Source organism: Dasypus novemcinctus, chromosome 4, assembly GCF_030445035.2.
Source record: "Dasypus novemcinctus isolate mDasNov1 chromosome 4, mDasNov1.1.hap2, whole genome shotgun sequence".
Lineage (NCBI taxonomy): Eukaryota > Metazoa > Chordata > Mammalia > Cingulata > Dasypodidae > Dasypus > Dasypus novemcinctus.
In genome coordinates, this window is record NC_080676.1 from 53498973 (window position 1) to 53510438 (window position 11466).

The window sequence follows — 11466 nt, forward strand, 5'->3', positions numbered from 1 at the left end:
AGTCGGAAAAGGAGTTAGGTCACCTAGACCAATATTCTATAATTTCACATTCGTTCCACCAATATTTCTTGAGTCAAGGAATCGGGCTGAAGCCTTAGTTTCGCCTTTCCGCCTCACGGCAGCATCTCCTCCCACTGTGATTCTTTGGTGGGGGCCTCAATTAAACCGTGACCCTTTCGCCCCAAGAGGCTGCTGGCACTCTCCGGGGTCTGAAATGCTGTTTGCCTTGCCTCATCTGGGCTAGACCATTCTCGTCCTTCCCCAGGAGGAGCTGACTGAGGAAGCGGGTGCTCGTGGCCTAAGCTTATCGCAATTCTTCAGGGGCGGCTAAGGGACAAGTTCCCTCTGCGGCTTCGCCTGGAACAGTCCTGGGAAGTAGGAATCACCGGAGGGGCGCGGGAAGGGCGGAATCCCGCCCGGAAGGGGCCTGTGGCGGCGCAGAGGTGCCAGCAGGGGGCGCGGAACGCCGGGCCACCCCCAGGGCTGGAAGCTGGTGGTCTTTCCCCGGCCTCGGGCGCTGAGAGTCCGCGCGACCGCGGTCTCCCGCCCCCACTCTCACCTCGTCACCTCCCCGCCCCCTCGGTGGTCCCCTGAGGTGTGCGGCGCAGGCGCGGAGTGAGGCGGTGAGTGAGACCCGGGGGCAGGGACCTGGGGCCTGGAGGCCTGGGCGCGCGGCGCGCGGGAGGGAGAGGGGCCCGACTGGCAAAGCGCGGAGAGCGCGAGGGCCTGAGCGCGCGCTGGGCCCCGCGGTGCCTCCGCCCGCGTCCCCGCGCCTTGGTCGCGGCTGCCTCGGCGCTGCTCCTGGGCGGGCCGGGCGGGCCGAGAGGGACGGGTGAGTGCGAGGGAGGAGCGGGCGGGCCGGGAGCTGTGCGGCTGCCGGGGACTTGGGTGTGCGGGCGCGTCTTCCAACTGGAAAGGGCAGGAAAGACCGGATGGCTTCTTTTAAACTGAAAACCTGCCGTCCTTTTCTGGCGGGATGGCGTTTTTCTCCCCCTCCCCCCGGAACGCCTCGCCTCGGCCTCCTGCAGATGTTTAACTTGTGACGCCTCAGGCGTCGAATCCTGGGAGGCCCCTCGACGCTGGCCGCTAGTCGCTAGTGCCCCGCTCGTCCAGGCCGGGGGACCCTATGCTTGGCGTCGGGATGCAGACGGCGGGGTGCGAGGGGCACGTCCTGCGTCTCTGCGCCCCGGAAGTCCTCGGTGCCACGCTGGCCCGCAGGCCCCGCTGGCGGCTTCGGGACCCTCCAGCAGCGCACCCTGGGGCTCTCGCCCACAGCCGCAGCCTAACTGGCGTGGGTTCTGGCGCCTTAGTCTCCAGCCCGTTGTCTAACCCACTCGTTACGGTGCTTATCAACCCTTTTGATTTTGCAGCTTAAGAACACGAGTAATATGAAACAGTTTTATCTTTTTGCAAAGAGGTAAAAGATTTGTGCCTCACTGAAGAGTAACTTCAACAAATACCGATTGACCATCTTAAGCAAAAGAACTCAGTTGTACACATAGTGGGCTATATCTAATTCTAGCTCTCCTACATTTTTTTGTGTTTCAGTTACTTTAAAATGTGGAAAATAGGTACTGATTTTAAAATGGAGGTGGAAAAGAGTATCTTTTAAACTCTAGTATTAAAGGCAGCTTGTGATTGTAAACATTTGTCTTATTTTTATAAGGATTAGGAGGAGAGAATATTTACATTGCATGAAAAGCCTTAAAGAAGGTCATTTATTTGATGAGTGCTACTGCCTATTACGTGTATTGGGTTTTGTACATAGACGTTCTATTGTTGGTTGGGGAAAAAAAATGGCAAGGAAAAGGTGCTTACATGTGTTTTCAAAGTTGTTTTTTTTAATCTTTACAGTCGCGTGATCCCATTTTTGTAAGTGTAAAATATGTATGTAGTTCTTTGCATAGAAAAAAAACTAGAAATATATACACCAAAAATTTAAGAAGTGTATTTTCTGGGCGAAGGGGTTCTGGGTGACTTAATTACAATTTTTGTTTTCTAGTTTTCCTGAAGTGACGTGTATTACATGTGTAGTTTGTTTTTAAGTGAAGAATGGGTGCCATAAGTTGCATGTGATTTAGAATCTTCCCAATGAGAGGACTAGTGAGCAAACTTCATCACAGTAGAAGTGCTTATGAAAGGCACATATTAAATGTTTGCTGGAATGAAGAATAGTTAACGGTTTTGATCTTGCGTGGACCTCTTACCATCATTCAGAAAAGAGGTCCTGTAAGTATGTGGAGAGTGTTCAGCCCCTAAGTAGTTAAACCCTTCTTGATCAAGGTGATCTTATTCCTCTTACCTGACAGTCTGAATCAGGCCAGCTTGTAACATTAACTTTCATGCCATTCTTGCTTTCCTATTCTTTTTTACTCTTCAGTTCTAAAGAACTTGAAATTTATTTCTGAAATAAGTGGCTCGCTTCACATTATACTAATGATTTTTTTTTAATTTCTTTTTTAATTTTTTTATTTTATTTCTCCCTGCCCCTTTTGTCTGTTACTAATGATTTTTGATGTTCTTCTCCCTGATACTTTTTAAACATTTAGAATATGAAGTCTGAAGCTGTTGACTATATAAATTCTGGATGTATGGAAAAGAGGTATTAGGAATAAGTCTTGGAATCTTAGTTTATTATATAAAGGTGAAAATATTTATTTGATGTTTTAGTACACTTCATTGGGTAATTGCTCAAGAAATTCTATTTGTGTTTTTAGGTGAGACGTTATATGTATTGGCATCATTTCTGTAAATTTTATGATTGTCAGTTTTTTGGTGATTCCTTCCCCTGCCCCGAGTCGGTTCGGTGGCTGAGTAAGAATTGGAAGCAAGATATAACTTGCTGGTAGCAGTGATAAACAATCAAGATTTACTCACATAAAGTTGTCCAAAGCCTTGGAGTCAGAAGACTTGCGTTTTCATTGCTGGTTTTGCCACTTCTTAATTGACTTGACTTTCACTGAATCTTTTTCCTCATCAGTAAAAACAGGATGCATTTATTAGTAGGTTGTTAGTAGCCCCTTTATCTACCTTGCAGGATTGTTGTAAAGATCAAATAGAACAAGGGTTAATACTCAATAAACTAAAAAGCACTATCTTAGGACCAAATGAGCTTATCACATGTAGTGCTGAGGTACCCACAACTTAGTGAAGCAGCAAAAATAGTATGTGCACCTCAAATTCTTTATCATTAGGAATGAGACGGTCTTAGTAATGATACTACATTTTACCTGCCCATAAATCACGTTGGCAATAATAAATAAATAAATAAAAGGCAACATATAAAGTGGATATAGAAAACTTTATACTGCATTTCCCCCCCTGGCATTCCCTACCTGCCCACTGTTAAAGTGGGAAAAACACAAATCTAAGAAGGAAGACATAGTCCTGATTCTGGGACTAATCTATTTACTTGAATTGGGGTGATCACATTATTTGTTCTCAAAACTAAAATAAAGGGATTGAACGCTTCAGTTTTAAAATCGAGCAAACAGGCCGTGTCGTCTTCCTCCCGCTAACCCCACAACCCTACCACTTTTTTTTTTTAAAGATTTTATTTATTTATTTAATCCCCCCCTCCCCCGGTTGTCTGTTCTCTGTGTCTATTTTCTGCGTCTTGTTTCTTTGTCCTGTGTTCTTTGTCCGCTTCTGTTGTCGTCAGCAGCTCGGGAAGTGTGGGCGGCGCCATTCCTGGGCAAGCTGCGCTTTCTTTCGCGCTGGGCGGCTCTCCTTACGGGGCGCACTCCTTGCTAGTGGGGCTCCCCTACGTGGGGGACACCCCTATGCGGGGACACCCCTGCGTGGCAGGGCACTCCTTGCGCGCATCAGCACTGCGCATGGGCCAGCTCCATACGGGTCAAGGAGGCCCGGGGCTTGAACCGCCCACCTCCCATGTTGTAGACGGACGCCCTAACCACTGGGCCAAGTCCTTTTCCCCCTACCACTTTTTTTTGACTGTCCAATCGTGGGCTAGATACTTTACTAGCCTTCGTTTCCTCATCAGTAACAAGGAGTAAATAACTTTTGAGAGGATTTTATGAATTTTGTATATCAGAGGATTAAATGAGATAAAGTATTTTCACAGCCTGATACATATAATTGGTAAATGATTATTACTCTAGTTATATTGTTAAATGATCCATAAGGACTGTAGGAATGTAAAGTCTGATTCTGTGATTCTGTGACTAACAATGTTTGCTTTCATTAAGGCTGAATAAACTATTTTGGTGTGAAGATATAGCTCTAGAAGGTAAATCGTTTCAAAGCAATATGAATCATATTTACGTATATACATACTTCTCAATCTGTGTAATTATAGCACTCTGTATATAGTATACTCAAGGAAATAGAGTACTAAGATTAATTCAGTATAACTTCCCAGTTGATTAAAAATCTGGTATCATTGTGTTCTTAAATCTCAGAATTGAGCTACATTTTTGCTAATCTGTCATGTTTTACCTACAGACCTTTTTTACCATCTGTGGAAATTTCCCCATAATTCGCTTTTCCTCACTCAAGTGTTAAGAATTATACCAAGTAAGTGAAATCTCGTGAAACTGTTGGTAAATTTTAAGACAATTCATGTGCATTTAATCTTATGTTGGTTGTCAATACCTATTCTGTTCTCAGAAGACTGTTGAATATAGCCTCAAAAGTAAGAAAAGTGTTTTTTCCTTGAAAATTATTTATATTCTGAGCTTCTATATGATGAGCACTTGTTCTGAAGCTAGGGGATCAATACAGATTTGTGATAATATATATTTTAGGGAATGTATCCGCTTTTACCTTAAAGCCTATGTCAAAATATTCCCATTTGGAGCAGGTGTAGCTCAGTGGTTGAGCAGGCACTTCGCATGTATGAGGTCCCAGATTCAATCCACAGTACCTCCTTAAAAAATATGCATACACACACCCATTTGTAGGAAATGCGCTTGTGTAACTCTTAATACAATGCAATATGCTTCATGTTTTTTATAAAAGATAATTTAAGCATAGGGTTTATTGGAATTATCCAGGGCTCACAATTACAGAAACACTTGAAAATGAGTTTGTTTCTCAGTCTCACTAAGAAAGGCAGTGTCTTGCCTTTAAAACTTTATCAGAAAAATAAATCTAAAATACAAGCCAAGGCATTATTTAACATTTCTCTTATGAAGTAGATTTTCACGTGGCACATGGGTTTTTTTGTGGCCAATAAATTCTTTGGTTAAAAAGAATTTTTTAAAATAATGTTAATCAAGATTATTTGTGACATTTGCTAAATTTCATTTTTTAGATTGAAAAGATATGAATGAATATCCTAAAAAAAGAAAAAGGAAGACTTTACACCCTTCTCGTTATTCAGGTTGGTGTATAGTTGAATTATTTTAAAGTTAGGTCATAGATTAATTCAATTTCCATGAAATTGTATTCCCATCCATAAGACTTAAATATCTAGATTTGTTTTTTATGTAAGAGAAAACTTTAAGTAAATCCTCTGAATGTATATTCCAATTCATTGTCTACCATGTGCCAGATATACATAAGAATTTTATAGACATTAATTTATTCCCCATAACTCCATAGGTTATAGATATTTAAAATAAGTTATCTGAGGTTACCTACATGTGTGAAATAATTGGGATTTGCCTGTCTGGCTCCCAAGCCTCTTCTTAAATCAGGACAATAACCTCAATGAAAGGTATTTTGCATCATTAGAAAAAATCTTTAACCTGAACATTATTTTCAGAAATATAAACTCTCTGGCCATCTCTAATACAGTCTGAGACAGTCTCAGGCTTACCTATGAGCCTACCCAATCTACATGCTATTCATATCTAAGGAAATTGAGCTGATTTATTGCTTACTACCCCACCTAGGCAAGACTTGAAATGACTGTATTCAGGGGTTCTAACTGGTCCTTAGACCATTCCCTCTCTGTATTATGCTTTCTTTGTGCTACATGGCAAGTCTTCTTCAATGTTTTGTGCAGTTAACACAAAATTATATTTATATTTTGTTGTGGGATTGTGCCTGTAAGGGAAATATATCTTCTTGTGTTTCAAATTTATTGCATTTCATAGTTTATAATTTGTGGTTCTTTCAAAGCTCAGTGCCAGAAACAAATCTGATATATAAAATATTTAATTACTGAGGAAAACTTCATAATTTTAATTACAGATACTTTGGTTAAAGTTGTGAAAATTTATATATATTGGATAAAGGGTGGCTGCTATTAGATGTGTGTCTACTTACTGTGCCTGAAATTTTTTTTACTTTGTTTTATATTTAGATTCCTCTGGAATAAGCAGAATTGCAGATGGATTCAGTGGAATTTTTTCTGATCATTGTTATAGTGTCTGCTCTATGAGGCAGCCAGACTTAAAATATTTTGACAACAAAGGTATATCTTTGTTATATTTTTACAAATACATTTTCTTTAAGTCACTTTTATATATTTTTATTTATTATTGGAAAACTTGGGTAAAAGTGATGATTTCAAAATAGGCAAGTGTTTGAATTTGTTATAGTTTAAGAAAACAAAAACTTTAAAGAAATCAATTTTAATTTTTTAAATTATTTTTGTCATATAAGTGAAAAGCTTACTCACTTAAATCCAGCTGAGTTGTCTAGGAATTGATGGCAATACATTAGTGATGCAGGTTTGGGGAGCATTTGTGGTAAGAGATTAATAGTGTTATATTTAACTCTTATACTCAGACCTCTCAGTATGGAGGGCTAATGAGTTGAAAAAACAGAGATGAAGGATTTGGTCTTTTCCAATCTTGGATCTTTTATTGGCTCTTCTTTTCTAGAGCTTTGGGTGAATGATAAGAACAATTTGCACATGTTATCTTTCACTCTGCAACCACTGAAGTTCCCAATTCCCTTGAGTTCCTGTTATAGGCACAGAAATATAACTTATAAAAAACATGTAGGGAAGCAGATGTGGCTCAAGCGATTTGGTTTCCGCCTACCATGTGGGAGGTCCCAGGCTTGGTTCCCGGTGCCTCCTGGAGAAGGTGAGCTGGCGCAGCAGGCAGGCACAGTGAGATGATGCAACAAGATGATGCAACAAAAGATGCACAGTGAGGAAACCAGGGAGCTGAGGTGGTTCAGGTGATTGGGCACCTCTCTTTCACATTGGAGGTCTCAATTCGGTTCCTGGTGCCTCCTAAAGAGAAAACGAGCAGACACAGAAAGCAGACAGCAACTACAAAACAGTGACAAGGGGGAGTTAAATAAATAAAAATAAGTCAGTTAAAAAAGTATATATGTAAGGGAGCAGTTGTAGCTCGAGTGATTGAGCTCCTGCCTCCCACATGGGCGGTCTGGGTTTGGTTCCTGGTGCCTCCTGAAAAAACCAACTCAGGGAAGCCGATGTGGCTAAGTGGTTGAGCTCCAGCTTCCCACGTATGAGTCCCAGGTTCAGTCCCCAGTCCCTGGTACCTCAAAAAAAACACAACACACAAAAAAACCTAATGAAATGTGGATAAAATTTGAACTTCAGTTAATAAGGAGTCAATTGTTTCATTAATTCTAACAAATCTGTCATAGGAATGTAAGATGTTAATGGAGAAAACAGTGTGACATGTATGGGGACTCTTACTATCTTAACTTTTCTATAAATCTAAAACTACTTTAAAAAATAAAGCCTACTTTAAAAAAGGTTGAAGCTAATTTTCTCTACTGACCTGTATTTGCAGTGGATTTCTCCATCCCAGCCTTAAAACCCTGAGGCTCAGCCTAGGGAATAAAGGTTCCTTCAAACTCAGTAATTTAACCTTATAGTTTCCTAAGTAACTTTAAAAAGTATATTATAGTCGAAATGGGGCAGGGAAGCAAAAGCAGCTCCTTGTTTCCACAGAGTTTCTTTAGGTGTGGGCTATATAGATAATATATCTTTTCCTGGTAAATCTAAATCCTTAGTTTCTGTTGGAATTCAAAATTGTATTCAAAAACATTTACTGGTTTAATTGTTTTATAATAATTAAAAGTTTCATATAAGTAATAAGTATTTTTCCAAATCCCTTTTTACAGATGATGATTCTGATGCAGAGACATCAAATGACTTGCCAAAATTTACAGATGGAATCAAAGCCAGAAACAGAAATCAGAACTACTTGGTTCCTAGTCCTGTACTTAGAATTCTAGACCACACTGCCTTTCCTATAGGTTAGAGAAACTAATTAATAGCATTTACATGTTTGTGTATAGATGAATGAAAAAACAGGGCATAAAATAATTTCTTTTTGCCACTTGTATTTATTTTAGTAGGTTTTATTATAGTAATAGTAGGCTTGTTTTATTTTTCAGAAAAATCTGCAGATATTGAAATTTGTGATGAAGAGTGTGACTCACCTGAATCTGTTAACCAACATACTCAAGAGGAGAGTCCTATAGAAGTTCACACTGCCGAAGATGTTCCAATTGCTGCAGAAGTACATGCAATTTCCGAGGATTATGATATAGAGACAGAAAACAACTCTTCTGAGAGTCTCCAAGACCAAACTGATGAAGAGCCACCAGCTAAGTTTTGTAAAATTCTTGACAAGAGCCAAGCTTTGAATGTGACTGCCCAGCAGAAGTGGCCTTTACTGAGAGCTAATAGCAGTGGCCTCTATAAATGTGAACTTTGTGAGTTCAATAGCAAATATTTTTCTGATTTAAAGCAACATATGATCTTGAAGCATAAGCGTACTGATTCAAATGTATGTCGAGTATGCAAGGAAAGTTTCTCTACCAACATGCTTCTGATTGAGCATGCCAAACTGCATGAGGAGGATCCCTACATTTGTAAATACTGTGATTATAAGACAGTAATTTTTGAGAACCTTAGCCAGCACATCGCAGACACCCATTTTAGTGATCACCTCTATTGGTGTGAGCAGTGTGATGTACAGTTCTCCTCAAGCAGTGAACTCTATCTACATTTCCAGGAGCACAGCTGTGATGAACAGTACTTGTGTCAGTTCTGTGAACATGAAACAAATGATCCAGAAGACTTGCATAGCCATGTGGTGAATGAACATGCATGTAAATTAATAGAGTTGAGTGATAAATATAACAATGGAGAACATGGACAGTACAGCCTCTTAAGCAAAATTACCTTTGACAAGTGTAAAAACTTTTTTGTGTGTCAAGTATGTGGTTTTCGGAGTAGACTTCATACAAATGTTAACAGACATGTTGCTATTGAACATACTAAAATTTTCCCCCATGTTTGTGATGACTGTGGGAAAGGCTTTTCAAGCATGCTAGAATATTGCAAGCATTTAAATTCACATTTATCTGAAGGGATTTATTTATGTCAGTACTGTGAATATTCAACAGGACAAATTGAAGATCTTAAAATTCATCTAGATTTCAAGCATTCAGCTGACTTACCTCATAAATGTAGTGACTGTTTGATGAGGTTTGTAAATGAAAGGGAATTAATAAGTCACCTTCCAGTCCATGAGACAACTTAATTGTTCTCTTCATTTAACCTATATTATGTTGTTGTAAAATAATAAATTCAACTTTTTTTTGAAGATGTTAAAATGGATGATTTTAAACATGAGAATTGCCTTTAACAAGTGTTGATTTTTTAAAATAGTCCAATTTTCTTGTCATTGGCACATTCTTGAGTATAAAATTGCATCTCAAATACAGTATTTTCAATTGCATGGTAGTTGGTAGTTTTAACCACTCTTGGTCACAGTCATCTTGTTACTTGCATGTGCTCTGATTTCATGACTTGATAAGAAACATGTATTGAAGAAAGTGTACTACAATTTTCCTTACATTCACATAGGTGACGTGTTTTTCTTCCTTTTTTTAAACTCAAGACAAGCTCAGTTTTCAGTGATAAAGCACTTCGTGTATCAAGTCATTAAAGTATTGCACTACCAAAAAGGAATGCAATGCAATGTACACTTAAGCCCACTTAATACTCACATTAATAAGAACCTAGGGTCTCCTTTTATATTCCCCACCAATTATCCCCAAGACAATCAGGGGACCCTCCATATGTGTGATTCTTTTAATACCACTAGAAGGCCAGTCTTGTAGGAAGAAAAGATCCGGTTTTCTTGACTGTTTTTTGTTTGTTTGTTTATTTATTTTCATATTTTTTTAGTCACTATCTGTGTTAAGTAAGATTGAAGGAAGGGAGCAGGAAGGATCTGGTAAGGGGTCAGACAATAAAAAATATATGTAACCATTTCATAACTCATTCATAACCCATTGACTTTTAGTTTTTAGTATTATACAACTGCAGAATTGTACCCATTCTTCCAATTTATTAGTGAATAAATATTCACTAAGAAAACCCACTGATGTTTAATATAGAGTTAGGAAGGTTTGGAAGAAAGGGTTGCTGGCATGTTGTTTAAATTACTTTTGATAATGATAAATGAGTCTTAGCTTCTGAATAGTATCAAGAAGATAGAAATTGTGTATCATTGTCCTTAAATTTAACAATTGCTGCTGCTAACCCTGTTATCATCCAGGTATATTGATACACTTGAGAAAGATCAATTTATGACTTGCATTTTTCCATTTCAGAAATCATGGGAATTTAGGCTGCTTTGAGAATGGTAGCTACAGTAATCGTTTTCAAAACCTGTCATTTTTATCTCTACTATTTTGTCACATATGCATACCTGTGTTACTAGAAACTACTATTCCATCTAATTACAACATTCCAGGAGGGCTGTCTGGTAAAAGGTTCCTTATAACAGTTTAAATTGAAAGAGAACCATCTGGCCCCCACCCTCTAGTTTTGTAGAAATAAAAACGTAGTGTGTTATTAGCCCAAGGTCACATAACCAGTTATAGCAGACAGGAATGGAATCTAGGTTATTTGGCTTCCAGTCTAGTGATGTTTCAATTACACCATGTTACATTAAGCTAAGCTTTATCCTTGGGGTGTTCATAACTACTTCAAGCTTCTTAGTTATTCTGTTTTTATCCTTTTTCTACACATATCCCACTTCAGGAATTTGATTTTTCAGGATACAAATTATAATTAAACAATACTTGGTGCTTTTTTTTCTCAGTTCTGTGTTTTACCTCTATATTTGATCATGTGTTGTGGATCAAATAAAAAAGATTGTATTAGAATTACTCTAAAATCCACATTTTTGAACTATAATGTATATTTTTGATGAGTTTGCTGGTTGATGGCCACATCCTACTGGCAGTCTGTCCAATAAACAACTTCTGCTTTGACTTGGTTTTCAAATAAGTCTGTGATTAACCTAAGTTGTTGAGGTAGATCGTCTGATCAATGAGGTTTTGGAAAAAACCTACCTAAAAAGAAATTCTAACTTCTGAGTTTTTTTCCCACTCAGAGACATTTCCAGTGTACTCTCTTGTGACTTGAACTACAATTTAAGTCTGAGAACTATAACGGATAGTGATATATATTAGTACTACAATATAATATGTGCTAACAATGAATAGTAGTGATGGGTCTTGACTGTTTTCCTTGCTTTTTTTTCT

General features: G+C 38.9%; 1 protein-coding gene across 5 annotated transcripts; it reads left to right on the forward strand.

The window, feature by feature from the left end:
* Window positions 1-243: 243 nt before the first annotated feature.
* ZNF639 (zinc finger protein 639) lies at window positions 244-11193 on the forward strand. 5 transcript variants are annotated; one of them, XM_058295376.2, is made up of 7 exons: window positions 630-832; window positions 4209-4249; window positions 4465-4536; window positions 5276-5344; window positions 6272-6382; window positions 8020-8154; window positions 8296-11193. In XM_058295376.2, the coding sequence occupies exons 4-7, from the start codon at window positions 5287-5289 to the stop codon at window positions 9447-9449; spliced, it is 1458 nt and encodes a 485-aa protein (XP_058151359.1). In that variant the 5' UTR covers window positions 630-832; window positions 4209-4249; window positions 4465-4536; window positions 5276-5286; the 3' UTR covers window positions 9450-11193. The 5 variants fall into 5 exon arrangements, with proteins under 5 accessions (XP_012375278.1, XP_004479032.1, XP_012375281.1 ...); XM_012519824.3 differs by lacking the exons at window positions 630-832; window positions 4209-4249 and adding an exon at window positions 244-623; XM_012519827.3 differs by lacking the exon at window positions 4209-4249 and having other exon boundaries at window positions 618-832.
* The last annotated feature ends 273 nt before the right edge of the window (window positions 11194-11466 follow it).

Coding starts and splice junctions, on each gene's coding strand:
- ZNF639 (XM_012519824.3), top strand. CDS start 5,287: ATGAATGAATATCCTAAAAAAAGAAAAAGGAAGACTTTACACCCTTCT. Junction 6,383..8,019: donor AAAATATTTTGACAACAAAG/GTATATCTTTGT, acceptor CCCTTTTTACAG/ATGATGATTCTGATGCAGAG. Junction 8,155..8,295: donor CCACACTGCCTTTCCTATAG/GTTAGAGAAACT, acceptor TTTATTTTTCAG/AAAAATCTGCAGATATTGAA.